Source organism: Panulirus ornatus, chromosome 52 (genome assembly GCF_036320965.1).
Source record: "Panulirus ornatus isolate Po-2019 chromosome 52, ASM3632096v1, whole genome shotgun sequence".
In the NCBI taxonomy this organism is placed as follows: Eukaryota; Metazoa; Arthropoda; class Malacostraca; order Decapoda; family Palinuridae; genus Panulirus; species Panulirus ornatus.
This window is the reverse complement of record NC_092275.1, coordinates 9013315-9035605: the sequence shown is the minus strand read 5'-3', so window position 1 is coordinate 9035605 and position 22291 is coordinate 9013315. Positions and strand designations below refer to the sequence as shown.

Below are 22291 nucleotides of genomic sequence, written 5' to 3'. Positions count from 1 at the left end.
CGAATGTCAACAGCTGTTCGCTGCTCTAACAACAACAATCGAGAGGCAGTAGGAGTGCATATATTCTGACTCCGCATATTAAGATTGTTGTACTATTACTTTTGCAAGGATGTTTCTGGGTAAAAAATAATTGTAGCTGTGAACTTTTCTAGTTTTAAGGACTTGATTTTGATGATTATAAGGTAGGGCATATCTGATTTCGAGTTCTGAGGGGTGGAATAGGGAAGATTTTCCTCATGTGATGCCATTTATTCCATGGGTAGTGAGACGGGGCTTGGGCTGGTCAGGAATCATGATTCACATTTGAAGCTTAATATTCTATCACTGAAACAAGAATAGACTCTGGAATCTGTGTGTACGTGAGGTATATTCAGAAGTTCCCTTTTCAGTTGGAGGCATAGTAACTCTCATATAGAAACCAATCAGTAGTAACTAGAATAGATTCAAGTGTATTTTAGCTCCACTATGATGTTAGCTTTGGATATAAGGTGATTTTTTTTGTAATGTATGTATTGTTAAGAGAATAGAATATCAAAACTGTGTGGAGCATGAGTGAGCGTTATATTTTGCTTAATGTTGTAAAAGAGGATGTTAGTGAAACTTATTTACATCAAAGGAAAATGTGAAACTACTTAAAGTAAAAGTAGGTAATGCACTTATATAGAATCATCAGAACCTATTAAACCTGACATAACCTGTCATGGTAGCCAAAATGATAGCAGAAATCTATCAGCATAAAATTAATGTGATGTTGGGGATCACTTGTTGTATTCTATGCCTTTTTTGCCATCCACTGCCATATACGCCATATGCATGGGCCTCAGCTTAGGGTGTGTTTGGTATATTTCCCCCGAATATTGAACATTAAGAGAAATCGTAACTGCTAGGAAGGTTGGCTGAGGTTCTGTTAATTCTTTTAAAGTGTATTCTCTATTTTGCTATTTATTAACCCCACAGTTTTCTTATTATATTACTATTGCCATATTTAATACTATACAGTAAGATTTAGCTAATGCTTAAATCATGCTCTGCAACAGTTATTTTATTCTATAAACATTGCACTAGCACTGCAGATCAAAATTACACTGTTATACAATACTAAAAGTGATGCAGAGTTTGATAAACTACCCTTTTCTTTTTTTCGTTGATGATGATTATGCTGATGATAATGAGGACTAATTTAGCAGTTTAACTACATATCAAAACTAACTTTGGATGTTAAAGGTTATGGTTGATAGTAGTGGAAAGAACTGATTATAAGATGAATCTGTATTAGCTAGAAATTACCAAGGCTGGAAAATTCTGACATTGTTAACTACATTATCATGCAAAAATTGTGTCTGCAGTTTAGTTTATTTTTGGGAAGAAGCATAGAATTATGAAACGTCTGCCACATTGTTTATTACCAAAGAAAATTAGAATGAATTTCATGACTTTTCTAATAAGTAGATATAGCTTTCCTGATTACCCGCAGAATGGGAAGTATTTAGGTTATTGAGGATAGCGATGCTAATTCACATGTTTGGAATGCTAAATTACAATGTTTTGCTTACTGTATGTGTGGATAGTTTATCCTTACCAAAGCAGCAAATGGTGATATTCTGTTTGCTTTCAGGTGCTGAATTTTAGAGTGGAGAACCAAGAACTGTGAACTTGTGGTTTGAAAGACATGGTTGCAGTCCTAACAGCTGCCTTAATGACTGCTGCCGAGATCTCCAATTTATTTTCTGCATTAGGAGTTCTTGTGTGCTTCTTTTGTATGGTTATATTTATTATTCGGTAAAATACAAAGTTTTCAGTTACTCAGGTTTAAAGTATTATTCAGTGTTAGGTAGTTTTACAATAAAGAAATTGTAATATCAAAAATTCCTCAGTGCAACAGCACTGTAGTGTTGACCAACATTAACTCTTTTGCTGTGGTAGTCTTATTATCCACTATAAATTGTTTGTTTAGGAATACTCAAATATTTAAAAAGAAATCTCATTAAGTTTTGTGTTATGGGTTAACTTGAACATTATTCTTTAAATGAAATGGTAAACAACTCAACCTAGTGAGAAATTGCTTACTTATGCTATGCATCCCTCAATTGTACCTCTGTGCTGACAGGCTGACAGGCATATGAATTATGCCAGAAGTACTGTCAGGAACTTGTAGAGAGATGTGTAGTATTTTTGAAATGCTTTATCACAGTACATTTTTTTTTTTGCTGTCTCCCGCGTTTGCGAGGTAGCGCAGGGAAACAGACGAAAGAAATGGCCCAACCCACCCCCATACACATGTATATACATACGTCCACACACGCAAATATACATACCTACACAGCTTTCCATGGTTTACCCCAGACGCTTCACATGCCTTGATTCAATCCGTCAGTACTGACAGCACGTCAACTCCGGTATACCACATCGCTCCAATTCACTCTATTCCTTGCCCTCCTTTCACCCTCCTGCATGTTCAGGCCCCGATCACACAAAATCTTTTTCACTCCATCTTTCCACCTCCAATTTGGTCTCCCTCTTCTCCTCGTTCCCTCCACTTCCGACACATATATCCTCTTGGTCAATCTTTCCTCACTCATTCTCTCCATGTGCCCAAACCATTTCAAAACACCCTCTTCTGCTCTCTCAACCATGCTCTTTTTATTTCCACACATCTCTCTTACCCTTACGTTACTTACTCGATCAAACCACCTCACACCACACATTGTCCTCAAACATCTCATTTCCAGCACATCCATCCTCCTGCGCACAACTCTATCCATAGCCCACGCCTCGCAACCATACAACATTGTTGGAACCACTATTCCTTCAAACATACCCATTTTTGCTTTCCGAGATAATGTTCTCGACTTCCACACATTCTTCAAGGCTCCCAGAATTTTCGCCCCCTCCCCCACCCTATGATCCACTTCCGCTTCCATGGTTCCATCCGCTGCCAGATCCACTCCCAGATATCTAAAACACTTCACTTCCTCCAGTTTTTCTCCATTCAAACTCACCTCCCAATTGACTTGACCCTCAACCCTACTGTACCTAATAACCTTGCTCTTATTCACACTCTTAACTTTCTTCTTTCACACACTTTACCAAACTCAGTCACCAGCTTCTGCAGTTTCTCACATGAATCAGCCACCAGCGCTGTATCATCAGCGAACAACAACTGACTCACTTCCCAAGCTCTCTCATCCCCAACAGACTTCATACTTGCCCCTCTTTCCAAATCTCTTGCATTCACCTCCCTAACAACCCCATCCATAAACAAATTAAACAACCATGGAGACATCACACACCCCTGCTGCAAACCTACATTCACTGAGAACCAATCACTTTCCTCTCTTTCTTCACGTACACATGCCTTACATCCTCGATAAAAACTTTTCACTGCTTCTAACAACTTGCCTCCCACACCATATATTCTTAATACCTTCCACAGAGCATCTCTATCAACTCTATCATATGCCTTCTCCAGATCCATAAATGCTACATACAAATCCATTTGCTTTTCTAAGTATTTCTCACATACATTCTTCAAAGCAAACACCTGATCCACACATCCTCTACCACTTCTGAAACCACACTGCTCTTCCCCAATCTGATGCTCTGTACATGCCTTCACCCTCTCAATCAATACCCTCCCATATAATTTACCAGGAATACTCAACAAACTTATACCTCTGTAATTTGAGCACTCACTCTTATCCCCTTTGCCTTTGTACAATGGCACTATGCAAGCATTCTGCCAATCCTCAGGCACCTCACCATGAGTCATACATACATTAAATAACCTTACCAACCAGTCAACAATACAGTCACCCCCTTTTTTAATAAATTCCACTGCAATACCATCCAAACCTGCTGCCTATGCTACATATGATTGCTAAAGGTTTTCATCACTGATATCTATCATTTTTTAAAAGCCAGCATTCCTCACTTATAACAGGAAGGAGCAGATCTCTTGCAGTCTCATTGTCATCTCTTCATTGACTGACCATTGTACGGAACAAATTTAGGCTGTAGCATCTGGTAACAATGTGTAGGTTGCCACCATGAGCATTAATGGCAGTATATTTTGCCTCAAGGCAGGGACAGGTGGCTCAAGCCTTTTGATTGTGTGTGCACCAGTTACAATGCACATAGAATGAAGTACCGTGATGTTTACACACCATCTTCAGTGAATAAGTTAATGATTTCAACAAGCATATTGAGAGAGGACTTTATTGAAAGTTGTGGGATAATTTTCAATAACTGTTGTTGTATAGGGTTATATACAGAATCCTGGTATATATCATGCATTTTGATTATCATACATTAACATCGATTAACTCTTATACACTAATGTCTCACCAAAGAATTTTTCTTTCACTCCTCCATCTGTCTTCTTTTTTCTTACTTTTTTACTTATTTAGGTTGTAAGTATTTGCTGCTCATGAAAGTACTAGCATCTTAACTTTTGAAGTGTTGAAATGATACCCAGAAATTCTTCCTACCTCTGTCTGAAATGCTAATCTTACTTTCTGTATTTTTTATTGAAATTTAAGAGAGTTAGATTAAACATTTGTCTTCAGATTTTTTGTCAATTTCTTTTTTTTCTGCCCAAAATTAGAATTTTTTTTTCTGTCTTTCATTCCCATTTTATGTTCAGGCCCTGGCATTGATGAGGAGTGTTGCACATTACTGGAGCCTTTGTCATAAGAAAAACATCAGTTTCATAGTCATATTCTTTCTGATAACCATACTCACCACTGCGGTAGTTTTTGTGCACGAAACTCTCATACAGTCTGATGATTGTCTCCAATATTGTTGTATTAAAGTAACTAGATCATAATTTTCTCAATAAAACGATATACCACTAATTCTAGTGAAAAACTAATTACATGTGCTACATGCCCAATAAGTTATGCTGCTCCACTGTCGGGCTTGTAAAGGATGCCAAGTGTATTTTTAGTCATACATTGTATGTGTGGTGATTTTGGAAGTGTTTTTGTTATAAACACTTTTCATTACAAAGGGTTTTCATGACAAACACTTATAATTTTGTAAGTTTCATTTTTTTTTTTTTTTTTTTTTATACTTTGTCGCTGTCTCCCGCGTTTGCGAGGTAGCGCAAGGAAACAGACGAAAGAAATGGCCCAACCCCCCCCCCATACACATGTACATACGTCCACACACGCAAATATACATACCTACACAGCTTTCCATGGTTTACCCCAGACGCTTCACATGCCTTGATTCAATCCACTGACAGCACGTCAACCCCTGTACACCACATCGCTCCAATTCACTCTATTCCTTGCCCTCCTTTCACCCTCCTGCATGTTCAGGCCCCGATCACACAAAATCTTTTTCACTCCATCTTTCCACCTCCAATTTGGTCTCCCTCTTCTCCTCGTTCCCTCCACCTCCGACACATATATCCTCTTGGTCAATCTTTCCTCACTCATTCTCTCCATGTGCCCAAACCATTTCAAAACACCCTCTTCTGCTCTCTCAACCACGCTCTTTTTATTTCCACACATCTCTCTTACCCTTACGTTACTCACTCGCTCAAACCACCTCACACCACACATTGTCCTCAAACATCTCATTTCCAGCACATCCATCCTCCTGCGCACATCTCTATCCATAGCCCACGCCTCGCAACCATACAACATTGTTGGAACCACTATTCCTTCAAACATACCCATTTTTGCTTTCCGAGATAATGTTCTCGACTTCCACACATTTTTCAAGGCTCCCAAAATTTTCGCCCCCTCCCCCACCCTATGATCCACTTCCGCTTCCATGGTTCCATCCGCTGACAGATCCACTCCCAGATATCTAAAACACTTCACTTCCTCCAGTTTTTCTCCATTCAAACTCACCTCCCAATTGACTTGACCCTCACCCCTACTGTACCTAATAACCTTGCTCTTATTCACATTTACTCTTAACTTTCTTCTTCCACACACTTTACCAAACTCAGTCACCAGCTTCTGCAGTTTCTCACATGAATCAGCCACCAGCGCTGTATCATCAGCGAACAACAACTGACTCACTTCCCAAGCTCTCTCATCCCCAACAGACTTCATACTTGCCCCTCTTTCCAGGACTCTTGCATTTACCTCCCTAACAACCCCATCCATAAACAAATTAAACAACCATGGAGACATCACACACCCCTGCCGCAAACCTACATTCACTGAGAACCAATCACTTTCCTCTCTTCCTACACGTACACATGCCTTACATCCTCGATAAAAACTTTTCACTGCTTCTAACAACTTTCCTCCCACACCATATATTCTTAATACCTTCCACAGAGCATCTCTATCAACTCTATCATATGCCTTCTCCAGATCCATAAATGCTACATACAAATCCATTTGCTTTTCTAAGTATTTCTCACATACATTCTTCAAAGCAAACACCTGATCCACACATCCTCTACCACTTCTGAAACCGCACTGCTCTTCCCCAATCTGATGCTCTGTACATGCCTTCACCCTCTCAATCAATACCCTCCCATATAATTTACCAGGAATACTCAACAAACTTATACCTCTGTAATTTGAGCACTCACTCTTATCCCCTTTGCCTTTGTACAATGGCACTATGCACGCATTCCGCCAATCCTCAGGCACCTCACCATGAGTCATACATACATTAAATAACCTTACCAACCAGTCAACAATACAGTCACCCCCCTTTTTAATAAATTCCACTGCAATACCATCCAAACCTGCTGCCTATGCCTTCATATGATTGCTAAAGCTTTTCATCACTGATATCTATCATTTTTTAAAAGCCAGCATTCCTCACTTATAACAGGAAGGAGCAGATCTCTTGCAATCTCATTGTCATCTCTTCATTGACTGACCATTGTACGGAACAAATTTAGGCTGTAGCATCTGGTAACAATGTGTAGGTTGCCACCATGAGCATTAATGGCAGTATATTTTGCCTCAAGGCAGGGACAGGTGGCTCAAGCCTTTTGATTGTGTGTGCACCAGTTACAATGCACATAGAATGAAGTACCGTGATGTTTACACACCATCTTCAGTGAATAAGTTAATGATTTCAACAAGCATATTGAGAGAGGACTTTATTGAAAGTTGTGGGATAATTTTCAATAACTGTTGTTGTATAGGGTTATATACAGAATCCTGGTATATATCATGCATTTTGATTATCATACATTAACATCGATTAACTCTTATACACTAATGTCTCACCAAAGAATTTTTCTTTCACTACTCCATCTGTCTTCTTTTTTCTTACTTTTTTACTTATTTAGGTTGTAAGTATTTGCTGCTCATGAAAGTACTAGCATCTTAGCTTTTGAAGTGTTGAAATGATACCCAGAAATTCTTCCAACCTCTGTCTGAAATGCTAATCTTACTTTCTGTATTTTTTATTGAAATTTAAGAGAGTTAGATTAAACATTTGTCTTCAGATTTTTTGTCAATTTCTTTTTTTTCTGCCCAAAATTAGAATTTTTTTTTTCTGTCTTTCATTCCCATTTTATGTTCAGGCCCTGGCATTGATGAGGAGTGTTGCACATGACTGGAGCCTTTGTCATAAGAAAAACATCAGTTTCATAGTCATATTCTTTCTGATAACCATACTCACCACTGCGGTAGTTTTTGTGCACGAAACTCTCATACAGTCTGATGATTGTCTCCAATATTGTTGTATTAAAGTAACTAGATCATAATTTTCTCAATAAAACGATATACCACTAATTCTAGTGAAAAACTAATTACATGTGCTACATGCCCAATAAGTTATGCTGCTCCACTGTCGGGCTTGTAAAGGATGCCAAGTGTATTTTTAGTCATACATTGTATGTGTGGTGATTTTGGAAGTGTTTTTGTTATAAACACTTTTCATTACAAAGGGTTTTCATGACAAACACTTATAATTTTGTAAGTTTCATAGCTTCCCAATTTGATGCTGAACATAAAGAGATGATTTAGAACTTGTATAGGCCTCTTTGACTTGTTTGCAGTGAATGGCCAGTGTATGGAAGAAATTTAGGCTGTAACACCTGATAACAGTATGTAGAATGTCACCACATACATTAATGGCTTGTGAGAAGGCAGACTATTCAAGAATTATGATCATGTATGCCCTAACTACATTGAATAGAAAATAAAGTACCAAGATGTCTACTTCCTGGCAGTATTGGAAAGTCTGTTGTTAATCACTTGATGCTGTGCCATGATATCCTATCAAAAATGCACTTTTCATATACTCTAAATATACATTTAATAGTCCTATTCCTTTTCTTCTTGCAACAAGTTTAGATATTTCACACCCAATTTTCATTTGTTTTATTGATAGGTATGTTATACCACTAGTTGAAAATATACATTATAATCACTTTCCCAAGTAATGTGATACGTGGTAAATATCATATTTAAGGACATTACAGAAGTAAATTTTAGAAGTGAGAGAAAAGCATATTAATGGACTCCTTACACTTAATTGAAATTATTTAGAAGGGCATTCATAAGATTACTTTTACTATTAGGATTCCTCTGATGTGCTCTTCTCTCATAACTGTAAGTTACCCCTGTGGTGATCCCATGAACTTCATATTTAACCAGATTATACTAACTAGGCCTCTCATGGGTTTTTGTTTATGCTATATTAATCATTGCAGGTTACAGGGTGAAGATTTGTTTGGCACCTCCGTTGTGCATGTGGCTCAGCCACCTGTGGCCCAAGTAGAGTTCCAGAAAGTCGCAGTTCCATTTTCTTTGACGTTGCACAATCCCAAAGATGCATCATTTACTGGTATGTCCATTTGACAGCACTCCTAATGTACAGATTTGATGTATAAATCTTGTTATATGTTTTATAGTTTTAAGGTTGAGCAAATTGTAATTTAGTCAAGTTTTGAATGGAGGATTCTATAATTTGACAATTATGTTACATATTCATGACACTGATAGCATGTTGCCACTTTTTGTGCATACCATGGCATTAACTGCAGCTAAGATTGCTTTATTTTTCTCCTTTAGATTTTCATTTTCTTCTTCTCCTAAGATCTTTATTTGCTAAAGTTTTTGTTTTAATTTCTTGAATTCAGGACTCTATACTGTACATTCTTTCTTCTTTGTTCATCACTATATTTAGAAGATTGGCTTCATGCAAACTCTTTCCAATTCACCATCTATCTTAAATCTTCATTTAAGCTTGCAGTTTCACCCCTTTTCACAACCTTGTATACCAGTGCTAGCCCCTATTAATGGACTCCTTAAATGATTTCACACTGCATAAACCTCACCTTTATCAGTGTTGTTTAGTCAGTCATCTGATTTACTTTACCTTTCTTTCATACCTCAGGAGTCCTTTCTATCCTTAAGAGTCTCCTTCAGCAATCAGGAAGCTGACCATGTCCAGTGGTCAGGACTGCAGGTCATAAAGTTTTGTGTTGTGTGGGCATTTAAATGTGTAAAGTTCATAGGGGTTGAGTAGTAAGTGCTCGATATCTTCCTTATGGTCGTTGCATTCTGGGCTTGAAAAGTCTTTGGGTGTGTTGAAAAGATGTTTGTGGTGTTGTCGTGATGGGGCTGCCTAGAAAGTAAGCAAAAGGATCTCTTGTTGGTCTGGGATTTTGATTTCTGATGGATTGAATTTTGGTGGGTTGGATTTTAAATCTTAGTTGGGACATTGGCTGTTTAGTACTTTCTGGGTTATTCAGTGCATATATATTTTGTCAGTGTTAGCATAAGTTTTGTGCTTTCGTTCTGCAGCTTATTTATCTTTATCCAACAGTATTTCATTGCAGTTCATATCCTATGCCATCTGAAATGCAGCGTTAACCTTTAGTTTAATATTGCGTAATCTGACAAGTCCCCTCTCTATTTCTCTCAAACACTTCACATCATGCTTACAGCTGCTCATATTCGTTTGTACCAGACAGATTATGAATTTATGCTCTTGTATAGTGTTTTTTGTATTTAACTTGTTTCTTCTGGGAAGCCTATATATCTAACTAGGTTAAGAGGAGATTCCTCATGTCATACAATCAATAGACTGAGAAACTTAGTCAAATGAAAATGGATTGGGTGAACATTCTTTAATATTAAACTTAACAGACGTGAAAAGTGTTAGGTAATGTCAATTTTGTTTTGCAGATGTTCAGTTGAAAATACGAAGTGAAGTATCATATGTTCTACGTAGTTTTTGGGGAGTTCCATCTGACCATGTACATTCTCTTCTGTTAGCTCCATGGTCAGCATTTTTTATGCACCTAATTCAAGAACCTTCAATCACTGCTGAAGTTGTAGATAATGTCATAAGGTAAGAATGATACACCTTTAACAGTAAAAAATTTTATTATTGCGTAAAACTATTTTGACACTCCATTAATTCAGATAAGTGAATAAAATCTTTGATGTTTTGGATTTTGGTTATGCTAGGATTATAGATCATGAATCAGAATATAATGTTTATCTTTCAGCATTTGGATATAACATGTCATACTTTCAGAGATGATATGAATAAACCATCTGAGACTGTGAAGCGAGTTGGTTTACGTAGAGATCCTCCTCAGTTGTCTCTTGGAACTTCCCCAAGAAAAAATTACCCTTTGGTTGTGTGTATGGTACGGCATGATTCAGCTGAGGATGCTGAAAACAATGGAGTTGTGAGTACATGAATAACATGAAAGAGTTCCATTTTAGTCACATTTTGTAATTTTAGTTGAACTCTCTTTTTACTTTCTTGCCATCAATTCTTGAAAATTTGCTGTTGAATTTTGCTTCCTTATCTTTTCTATCTATCTGCAGTATATCTCTGACACCTACTCCCTCCAGGAACTCCCATCAAGGGGATGGCCATGTCAAAAGAGTTTCCACTTATCCCTGTCCTTACTTGCCTCCCTTGCACACACTGTTCCATGCATTCTTCCATCGTCCTTCTCCCTCCAGTACTCTACCACTCTGTTTCCCCATGTCATAGGTCTTCCTCTCACCCCATTTCCTTTAATTGTACAATTATACACTCTCCATGTAAACTTTCCATCTTGCATTCTTTCTACATTTCCAAACCACCTCAAAGTAATATGTTTCACCTACTTAATTACTCCACAATTCATTCCCTTTGCATTCCCTGCCATACCACGTCTCTCATACACACCCTCATATTTTCTTCATTCCATCTAGTCATACCATATGCTCCTCTCTAATAGCTCATTTCCACAGTCTGGATTTTTATCCCCTGGCAGTGTTTTGGATGCATAGTTCTGGGTTAGGAAGACTCTGCTGTCCCTTAATCCCTTCTTTTTTTCCATACTGACACCTCAATCCTTCATTATTCTATTAAGGGACCCAGTGACTCTTCTACTCAGTACTACTCACTCCCGTTCTTTCCATATCACCAAACTTATGCAAGATAGCTACTAAATTCTCAATTCTCTCACTCTTCCAGTTTTTCTCCCCCATATCTATAACACAATGTAGTGCACTTTCTCCTCTCACCCTGTAGGGTTTTGCAAAATCTATCCTTATCTTTTCTTCAGCTCCTTTTTACTGATTCATTTCATACTTTATGTATAGATTCATTAGGATGAAAGCAATGTAGCTGTTTCTCAATTTTTTTTAGAAGACTACTAGTGACTGTAGTTGATCTATGGCTTATTGTTGAGTTGATATAAGTGTTTGTTTAATTCTACACATTATTTAGATGATGGTAGAGTCACAACATCACTTCTGATTATTACCCATTAGTTTTTCTAAACTCATTTCAGGGAGCTCTTATCAGCATTATTCACATCAAGGATTCTGAATGTCAGATTCCTACATGCATTCTTCACCAGTACCTGAAGCAGTATTCTGGTCAGCTCACCAAGTTACAGGTAAACCATGCTGTTTTATCTACAACTTGTAAGACAGGGGTTTTACATGGACAGTATGTGATAGTGCAATTAAAGGGGCTGGTGTGAGAGAAAAACCTCATGTGATATGGTGAAATAGAGTGGAAGAGTATGGGAGGGAGTGTATTCATGTAAGAATGCATAAAATGGTGTATGTGAATATAAGGACATGGGTATGTAGAGACTTTTGCAGTGACCACCCCCTTGATGAGTGTTTCTGGAGAGAATGAGTATTGTAGATATAGATATGGATAGGTAGATCTTTTAGAGCACTTATATGAGAGTTCTTCTGTTTATGAGAGTAAGGAAATCACCATTGCCAATGGTTACTTATCTGCTGTAGAAAGTATCATCTTGTAGTCAGGAAACAGTTTATAATGGTTATTGACTTTCATCATTGATTCGTTGATGCTAGATAACAGCAATGTGTCCTTGTATAATCATTTTTGTTTTTTCTTTTTTATACAGAAATATCTCTTTTACTTTATTGAGATAGTATCAGGAGTAAATACACTGTCTTCTTATCCCTCCTGAATACCTGAACCTTGTAACAATTAGATCTACATTTAAGCTGATAATTACTGTCAGTCTTTTCCCAAAATAAGAATCTTAATCTTATTTGTATTTAATTTTGAAACCTGCCTCCTGTGTACATCATTAAAGCAATCTACTCTACTTCCCCATGTCATCTGATTTGGTCAGTAGAAAAGTACCACGTACACTTAGTACCTATTTCATCTGATTTATTCGACAGGAAAATATCATATACATTCAGTAGCTGTGGTAGCTTCATTCTGTTTCACTGAGCTTTTGCAGTACACCGCATTCACCCCACCTCATTCTATATGTCATGCCATATTCACACAAAAAAATTTAAGTTCAGTTTTTCTTGGCAATTGGTTTTCATCACTCTGATTACTTATTACTTGATAACAGTTTTATGTCTTGTGCACGTTGATAATTAATATAATCATTCAAAGCTATTTTTTCCTTAGATCTAATGAGATGTTTAAACTGCTGGCCTCGTTATCTAGCATAATTCCAATAGATATGAGAAGGAAGTGTTAGTGAATAGACACTGTAGGTTCAAGTAACTAGTGGATCAGAGTTTTCTTTGTTTCTGGTGTTACCTTACTGATGCAGCTAGAGACAAATATATATGAAAGAAAAAGAAAAAATTATTTCATTCCAGTAGGAACTGTAAAAAACAAAAGAGAAATGTAAAGGTAAGAAATTATAATTTGATTTTAGGCTCTCTACACACAAAGTAGCAGTGAAGCTCAAGGAGAAACAAATAGAAATGTTGACTTACCAGACGAAGTAGTGGGAGCTAACCAGGTTCAGAGTGATGTGAAAGAAGAAGAAGAAGTACCTATTGAGGAAGCCTGTATTGTGTGTCAGGTAAGCCTAGAATATCAAGCTCTTGCTGTTGAATTCTCGTTAACCACTTGTTTTATCTTTTTCCTTCTGAGTAACATTCCCTGTTCAACAGAAAACATCAAAAGAGCTTCTGCAGCATTTCAATCCAGTAGATTAGTTTTTTAACAATCGTGGCCACTTTATAGAATATAGTTGGTATGCCAGCCTTGGTTACAAGCATTTCAAACCAATCCAATGATTGAGGTGGTATCTATTTAGGAGGGATCTGTTTAATTCTTTTTAGATTTTGGGTTGGTCATTTAGTTATAATTCAGAAGATATGTTGCATTGACATCTCTCACCTGTTTCAGAAGTGTGATGATAGGTAATTATTCCCTTAGCCAAAAATTGACCTGTGATGTTTGGAGTGCCTTTATGCCAGTTTGAAGAACTTGCATCCTGCTGCAAGAGTATTTTGTAGAAAACATATAATTATGATATCGATGTAAGGGTGCAGAAAGGGCTGAGCATATATTATTTTCATATGCCATGAATTGTACTGTAAGATGTTTCTTTTCTGTTTTGACCTCCCAGACAATATACAAGGAGAGAAAAATGATTAAACTGTAAGAAATTCCGATCCCTAGATGATATACTTAAAGTTGATAGAATTTATCTTGTTAAGTTCATTTATTAGACAAAGAATTAGATACCCTCCACTTTAGGTTTGGAAATCTTCTTAGCTAAGTATGAACTTTGCACATTGAAGATGGAAGTTAACAGAACTTGCTTGGTATTGTAACTAAATATATTAGTTCTTTTAGAAAGTTTCAGATTAGATAGTTGATTTATAGTGACATTCTTCTGCTTATACACTGTGTGCTCTTATTTATATTTACAGGTTTTTTGCATATACTCACTGAATAGGTTGATATTTTATTTTTGAATTTTTTGTAAAATTTTCTGAATCAACTTACATTGCATTTAGTATTAAATGTTCATCATGCATTTCTACTCTTTTTCAGACTAAAAGAACTACACGTGCCCTCCTACCTTGTCGTCATGTTTGTGTTTGTGATACCTGTTGTGGTCGCCTAGATAACTGCCCCATGTGTCGTGCTCGCATACTTGCTTACTTTCTTGTAGCCCCAGAAAACCCAGAATTTATAGATGAAAATGAGACTGCAGAGGTTTTAGAACCTCCTTCAGCATGGCGACGTTTAAATGATGCAGTGACACGTATGATCAGAGCTGAACAGCAGTGATAAAGCTTAGATAAATAATCTTTTGCTGATGACCATAGGGAGATGTAAGTGAGAAGATTTATAGCAAAGTCTTGAGGAAAATTTCTTGGAAGTTTAGCAATGTGCTTAAAGACTGTATACTTTATGTACAGTACTATCTGAAAGCTTTAAGTATAATTATAAGAGAGATACATTGTACAAGTTTCCATTATCATTTTCAGGGCTTATGTTTATTTGAAATTTTATAATTAGCAAAACTGTGAATGGCAAGACATTAATATAACTGAAATGAAGAGTTAGTGGGAAGGGGCATCAGCATGACACATATACTGTTGTAGAATAGAAATTGACTTTGTAAATTGTACTCCCCTGGTCTTGATTTAACCTTCAATAATAAATTCTACCATTCCATATGAATTACTAAGATGGCAGGATTAAACTCAAACATTAATTCGAAATTCATGTTGAACACATGAGTGAAAAGCTGTATTGTCATCATTTGATGAAAGCGATACAATCTCATTAAGGAACCTCTTATTCCAAAAGAGTCTATCATTTTTCTGATTATGACTATAGCATAGCCTTGAAGGTGCAGGAGCCTCATAAAAAGTATTCTGGGATTATATATGATAATGGAATATCATATTCTTTACAGTGAAATGTTAAGAAAAATTGTTATTGTTTCAATTTTATCTTGTATTGAAGTGATCTGTGCAAAAAGTAAACATTTATTGGGGAAATGCAGGGAAGAGGCACTTTAAGGGTACATATTGTTGTTAGGACCTCCAATAGTGCCAGTTACCCAGATTTATATTTCATTCTTGTTTACCATTTCCCACATAAGTGAGGTAACACCAGGAACATACAAGAAAGGCTGCATTTGCTCACTTCCATTCTCTGTCTGTCATGTGCTTTGCACTGAAACCACTGCCCCCTATCCACAACCAGGCCCTGTAGATCTTTCTATGGCTTCTCTTGGCCACTTCACATGCCCTGGTTCAATCCATTGACAGCACACTGTATACTATATCATTCCAATTCATTCTATCCTGTTAATGCCTGTAACTCTCTTTCAGCTCAGACCCTAATCACTCAATATCTTTTTCACCATCCTTACAAATCCAATTTAGTCTTCCCCATCTTGTCCCCTTTGCTTCTGAAACATATCTTCTATGTCAATCTCTCCTCACTCATTCTCTCCATATGTCCAAATCAGTTTAGCACACTCTCTTCAGCTCTGTCAGCCACAATTGTTTTTTATTACCACAGCTCTCTCTTACCCTTTTATTATTTACTTGATCAAACCACCTTATATCTCATATTGCTTACACACATTATCTTTCCAACATATCCATCCTCTTTACACTTCCCTTGTATATAGCTCATGCCTTGCATCCATACAAAATTTATGGGACTACCATACTTTCAAATATACCCATTTTTACCCTTCCAGATAATGCTCTGTCTTTTCACGCATTCCTCAAAGCTTTCAGAACCTTCGCCTCCTCACTCTCCCTATGATTCACTTCTGCCTCTGTGGCTTTATTTCTTGCCATGATCACTCCCAGGCATCTAAAACACTTTGCTACTTCCAGATTTTGTCCATTCACACTCACACCCCAATTAACCAATCCTTCAGCCCAGCTTAACCTAATAACTTTGCTTTTATTCACTTTTACTCTCTACTTCCTATCACACACTCATCTAAGCTCAGTTGCCAACTTCTGCAGTTTCTCACTTGATTCTCATATTTTGTATTATTTGTTGTAATTTCACTTTGTTAGTTTCTTGTTATATTCTACAAATGCTGTATGTATTCATTTCTTGTAAAATTGAGGTAGGTACCTGTAGCATATGCAACAAATAGTTTAGGAGGGGCAATATTTTTATGATTGTGTATTTCTGGACAAAATGTGCATCTTATAGAGAAATGATGAGCAGTTCTGACAGAAAGTTTGCAGCTCTTAGGGGTACCCACCTGATATCTTATTACTTTACTAGTCATCAATGAACCTGCAGTATTAGACAACAGTTGGACCCGTGTTGATGACAATTAAAAGTGGATATTACTTTCCTTAGCTTCATTAGATGGATGTACATCATTATAACATTGTGTAATGTACATCTGTTGTTGTTTGTTTTTTTATGAGTACTCTACAGTATTTTCATAAAACATAAAAAATGAATGTAGGGAAAGAGGTGCAAATGACATGAGAGCAAGAACATTAGCAGAGAAGTGCATGTATTATGCTAATCTTTTAATTAATTTATTTTATTCTTGCAGTATGATCACTGCACATTCTGATATGTTATTTTGTTTATTTTGTGCTTTCAGCACACATTGTCATAGAACATTACAGTGGACAGGAAGAATAGATTGCAAATAGCAAATTTTGGTCACTAAAGTTTGATTGCAAAACAATGAAACTAACTGAAAAAATGATAAACGGTAAAGGAAACCTGTATCATGATGAACTTTGAGAACCCCAGTATGGGATTATGTTTATTAGTACTCATATGTCAAAACCTTTTATTTCTGTGAAAGGACTTCTTTTGAGAGCAAGCAGGTTTAAGGAGTTTTTAGAAAGGAATGTTGAATTGTTGAATATAGTAGTGTTTAAAAGGACAACATTTATGTAAAACTTTCAGCCATGATTTTATGTGGGAAGCCTAGATATCATTAGATTGGTTGTTCTTTGAGGAGTGTATGTTGGGGGAAAGAAATATTATTTTACTTTTCTAATTTATGTAGATGGAGATGGTAGTAATGCAGAAGGCTTCTATCCACTCTCCACTCCTTCCAGTACATCAGCTGGCTGAAGAATAATTATTCGAAGGAACACCATATAATATAGAGAAATTATGCTGACTTGGTAATTTTATTGGAAAAAGGCCAGATGCTCTTGGGTGGAGTTTAGCACTACTATGCTACAAAAAGAGAAGTTGAAATTTGTGCTCATTATGCAGTCATTCTTAAACATATTCACTGATGACGTTGGTTATTGATGGAAAAGTTTAATTGTTTTAACAAAAATTAGTCACCTTAAAAAAATTTGAAATGTTATTTCATGTTATGGAAATAATATTTTTAACCTGTGAATTCCAAACAAGCAGGTTGCTTCTTTCATGTCCTCACATGCATTTTGTATGGGTGAATAATAAAACTTACCATTTTGAAAAATAAAACAGGATCAAGATGCTGTTTTTTTTTCATATACTCAATTGGCTTTCCCACTTTGGTGTTGTGGTGTAAAAGATAAAAGGAAAATAGCTGTTTTTGCTCACACCCAAGCTCTAGCTGCCATGTGTAATATATCTAAACCAGAAACTACTATGTGCTGAAAAAGGACTGATGATTGGGAATACCTGGTTTAAAAAGCGTGATATACATAAGTATACTTATGTAAGTAGGAGAGATGGCCAGAGAGCGTTATTGGATTACATGTTAATTGACAGGCGTGCGAAAGAGAGACTTTTGGATGTTAATGTGCTGAGAGGTGCAACTGGAGGGATGTCTGATCATTATCTTGTGGAGGCAAAGGTGAAGATTTGTATGGGTTTTCAGAAAAGAAGAGTGAATGTTGAGGTGAAGAGGGTGGTGAGAGTAAGTGAGCTTGGGAAGGAGACCTGTGTGAGGAAGTACCAGGAGAGACTGAGTACAGAATGGAAAAAGGTGAGAACAATGGAAGTAAGGGGAGTGGGGGAGGAATGGGATGTATTTAGGGAATCAGTGATGGATTGCGCAAAAGATGCTTGTGGCATGAGAAGAGTGGGAGGTGGGTTCATTAGAAAGGGTAGTGAGTGGTGGGATGAAGAAGTAAGAGTATTAGTGAAAGAGAAGAGAGAGGCATTTGGACGATTTTTGCAGGGAAAAAATGCAATTGAGTGGGAGATGTATAAAAGAAAGAGACAGGAGGTCAAGAGAAAGGTGCAAGAGGTGAAAAAAAGGGCAAATGAGAGTTGGGGTGAGAGAGTATCATTAAATTTTAGGGAGAATAAAAAGATGTTCTGGAAGGAGGTAAATAAAGTGCGTAAGACAAGGGAGCAAATGGGAACTTCTGTGAAGGGTGCAAATGGGGAGGTGATAACAAGTAGTGGTGATGTGAGAAGGAGATAGAGTGAGTATTTTGAAGGTTTGTTGAATGTGTTTGATGATAGAGTGGCAGATATAGGATGTTTTGGTCGAGGTGGTGTGCAAAGTGAGAGGGTTGGGGAAAATGATTTGGTAAATAGAGAAGAGGTAGTGAAAGCTTTGCGGAAGATGAAAGCCGGCAAGGCAGCAGGTTTGGATGGTATTGCAGTGGAATTTATTAAAAAAGGGGGTGACTGTATTGTTGACTGGTTGGTAAGGTTATTTAATGTATGTATGACTCATGGTGAGGTGCCTGAGGATTGGCGGAATGCGTGCATAGTGCCATTGTACAAAGGCAAAGGGGATAAGAGTGAGTGCTCAAATTACAGAGGTATAAGTTTGTTGAGTATTCCTGGTAAAGTATATGGGAGGGTATTGATTGAGAGGGTGAAGGCATGTACAGAGCATCAGACTGGGGAAGAGCAGTGTGGTTTCAGAAGTGGTAGAGGATGTGTGGATCAGGTGTTTGCTTTGAAGAATGTATGTGAGAAATACTTAGAAAAGCAAATGGATTTGTATGTAGCATTTATGGATCTGGAGAAGGCATATGATAGAGTTGATAGAGATGCTCTGTGGAAGGTATTAAGAATATATGGTGTGGGAGGAAAGTTGTTAGAAGCAGTGAAAAGTTTTTATCGAGGATGTAAGGCATGTGTATGTGTAGGAAGAGAGGAAAGTGATTGGTTCTCAGTGAATGTAGGTTTGCGGCAGGGGTGTGTGATGTCTCCATGGTTGTTTAATTTGTTTATGGATGGGGTTGTTAGGGAGGTAAATGCAAGAGTTTTGGAAAGAGGGGCAAGTATGAAGTCTGTTGGGGATGAGAGAGCTTGGGAAGTGAGTCAGTTGTTGTTCGCTGATGATACAGCGCTGGTGGCTGATTCATGTGAGAAACTGCAGAAGCTGGTGACTGAGTTTGGTAAAGTGTGTGGAAGAAGAAAGTTAAGAGTAAATGTGAAAAGAGCAAGGTTATTAGGTACAGTAGGGTTGAGGGTCAAGTCAATTGGGAGGTGAGTTTGAATGGAGAAAAACTGGAGGAAGTGAAGTGTTTTAGATATCTGGGAGTGGATCTGGCAGCGGATGGAACCATGGAAGCGGAAGTGGATCATAGGGTGGGGGAGGGGGCGAAAATTCTGGGAGCCTTGAAGAATGTGTGGAAGTCGAGAACATTATCTCGGAAAGCAAAAATGGGTATGTTTGAAGGAATAGTGGTTCCAACAATGTTGTATGGTTGCGAGGCGTGGGCTATGGATAGAGTAGTGCGCAGGAGGATGGATGTGCTGGAAATGAGATGTTTGAGGACAATGTGTGGTGTGAGGTGGTTTGATCGAGTGAGTAACGTAAGGGTAAGAGAGATGTGTGGAAATAAAAAGAGCGTGGTTGAGAGAGCAGAAGAGGGTGTTTTGAAGTGGTTTGGGCACATGGAGAGAATGAGTGAGGAAAGATTGACCAAGAGGATATATATGTCGGAGGTGGAGGGAACGAGGAGAAGAGGGAGACCAAATTGGAGGTGGAAAGATGGAGTGAAAAAGATTTTGTGTGATCGGGGCCTGAACATGCAGGAGGGTGAAAGGAGGGCAAGGAATAGAGTGAATTGGAGCGATGTGGTATACCGGGGTTGACGTGCTGTCAGTGGATTGAATCAAGGCATGTGAAGCGGCTGGGGTAAACCATGGAAAGCTGTGTAGGTGTGTATATTTGCGTGTGTGGACGTATGTATATACATGTGTATGGGGGTGGGTTGGGCCATTTCTTTCGTCTGTTTCCTTGCGCTACCTCGCAAACGCGGGAGACAGCGACAAAGTATAATAGAAAAAAAAAAAGAAACTACTCCATAGTATACTTTAGTGTTTTGTATAGGTTTGCTGAACCCAATGGCAGCTGTATTTTCCTTATACAACCCATATTTATCCGATAGTTTGAGTTTACTTTTTACACATTCTCATCTTCCCCTGCTGATTGCTCAATTCCCAACACCCCAAAGTCTACTTCATACCTTACTTCTATCTTCATTTCAGTTTCTCTCACTGTCTTGCTTCCTCCACATTCCCAAACCACTTCATCACACCCTTCTTGATCCTATCAACTAGACTGTTCATACTACCAAACCTCTGTGTGACACTCATTTTCTGTTTACCTGTACAAATTAGAGGAGGAAATATTGAGATATCAGCTTCTGTGTATGTGTCCACATGCATACCCACACCTTGGTTAAGTTATATGTGCAAGTGTATATCAGCCAATGTTTGATGTATGGCCAAGTAACTTTATTTCCTTATGTCTATAGATGAGTACTTCAACATCCCACCAAAAGTAGGTTGTCCTGACCTATGTATTATACCATACCTCAGTGTCATTAAGTCTTGGTCTTTCTCAGTCAATGTGTGTTATACTGTCATGTAACTTCACATGCTGATCCATAATGATGAGTGCTTCAGCATTCTCTTAAAAGTAGGTCAAATGACTAATGTTCCACACAGTTCTCACTTGGAGGAAAAAATGTTTTAATTTTGGAGTCAAAAGTCAAGGTCACTGCTGCACTTTAAGTAGATTTTGGAGATAATTTCACTTCCTGGCAATAATTCAAAAGAATTGTTTACATTGATACATAGTATGAGTGTTATTCTTTAGACATGAAAGATTCCTTCTGATTTCGAGGTGAAAAGCTTAGATGTCACTATACAGATAGTTTTTCTCATCAGTGACACTACTTTTACTGGATGGATTTCATTATTTTCTCGGCATGTGCATTTACTTTGAAACAAGGAAACTTGCTTTTGCTTTTGAGATCTAAAGACCAAAGGTAAATGTGATTGCTGAGGTCGTGGTAGATTAAGTTTTTGTAAAAGAACCTCATTTCCAGTAAATGGATGTTATCCAGACTTTCAGCATGTGTTTTGCCTGGTAAAGGCAAGTCTCTCACGTGGTCACCAATATAATCATCTGTGCCAATACTTCTGCAACTACCTGTTTCATACCCACTGCCACCACCATCTGTACTCCACTTGGCAACCACCTCTGCCACTATCTATGACATTCCCTTCTGCTAATATCAGTACCAGTACCTCTACAGCTACCTTGTCACCCATTCTCTCATCACCCCTACCAACGCCCTTTCCTCCACCCTCTCCTCTGTCTCTGCAATATCCTTTCCTCTATGTCTGCCACAACTGCCTCACCATCTTACCACTTTTATAAGCATCTGCACCACCACTCTCCACCAATACGTTTGCTGTCTCCTTTGACACCCCTAGTACAACTGTCTTTACCAACACTTTGTAATCACCTGTGCCACCGTCTCTATCATCCCCCTTCCACTATTTCTTTCATTTCCCTTTACCAATACTACTACAGATACCTGAACCATCGCCTCTGCCACTTTCAACCCTCGCTGCCACCATCCTTGTGAATATTCCCTTTCTCACAACCACTATCACCAGCTCTGCCATCCCTTCCAACAGTGGCACCGCCACCAACACCAACCCGGCCCCTACTTGTACCACCATCTATACCATCCCCTCTGCCACCTCCGTTGCCGTCACCATTACAACCGTCTCTGCCACCAATTTGACTATGTCAATAACACCTCCGTCTGGATCTGAGCCATTATCTGATGCACGGTAAGGTAGCAGCAGGTCTTGTAGGGTAAACCCATGTTCAGTACTTGCCGTGTGGTAATCCACACTAGATCTGGAG

At 37.9% G+C, this 22291-nt stretch overlaps 1 protein-coding gene across 1 annotated transcript; it reads left to right on the top strand.

The window, feature by feature from the left end:
• On the top strand, positions 1 to 17666 carry LOC139765048 (cell growth regulator with RING finger domain protein 1-like). The gene is made up of 8 exons (XM_071692130.1): positions 1 to 119; positions 1616 to 1779; positions 8645 to 8778; positions 10125 to 10290; positions 10480 to 10636; positions 11738 to 11845; positions 13115 to 13264; positions 14248 to 17666. Exons 2-8 carry the CDS (start codon positions 1670 to 1672, stop codon positions 14485 to 14487), a joined length of 1065 nt encoding a protein of 354 aa, XP_071548231.1. The 5' UTR covers positions 1 to 119; positions 1616 to 1669; the 3' UTR covers positions 14488 to 17666.
• Positions 17667 to 22291: the final 4625 nt, after the last annotated feature.

Bases quoted from the DNA above. Each gene is read 5' to 3' on its own strand.
- LOC139765048 (XM_071692130.1), top strand. From the start codon at position 1,670: ATGGTTGCAGTCCTAACAGCTGCCTTAATGACTGCTGCCGAGATCTCC. The intron at 11,846-13,114 runs GTAAACCATGCT...ATTTGATTTTAG, and splicing joins GTCAGCTCACCAAGTTACAG to GCTCTCTACACACAAAGTAG. The intron at 13,265-14,247 runs GTAAGCCTAGAA...ACTCTTTTTCAG, and splicing joins AAGCCTGTATTGTGTGTCAG to ACTAAAAGAACTACACGTGC.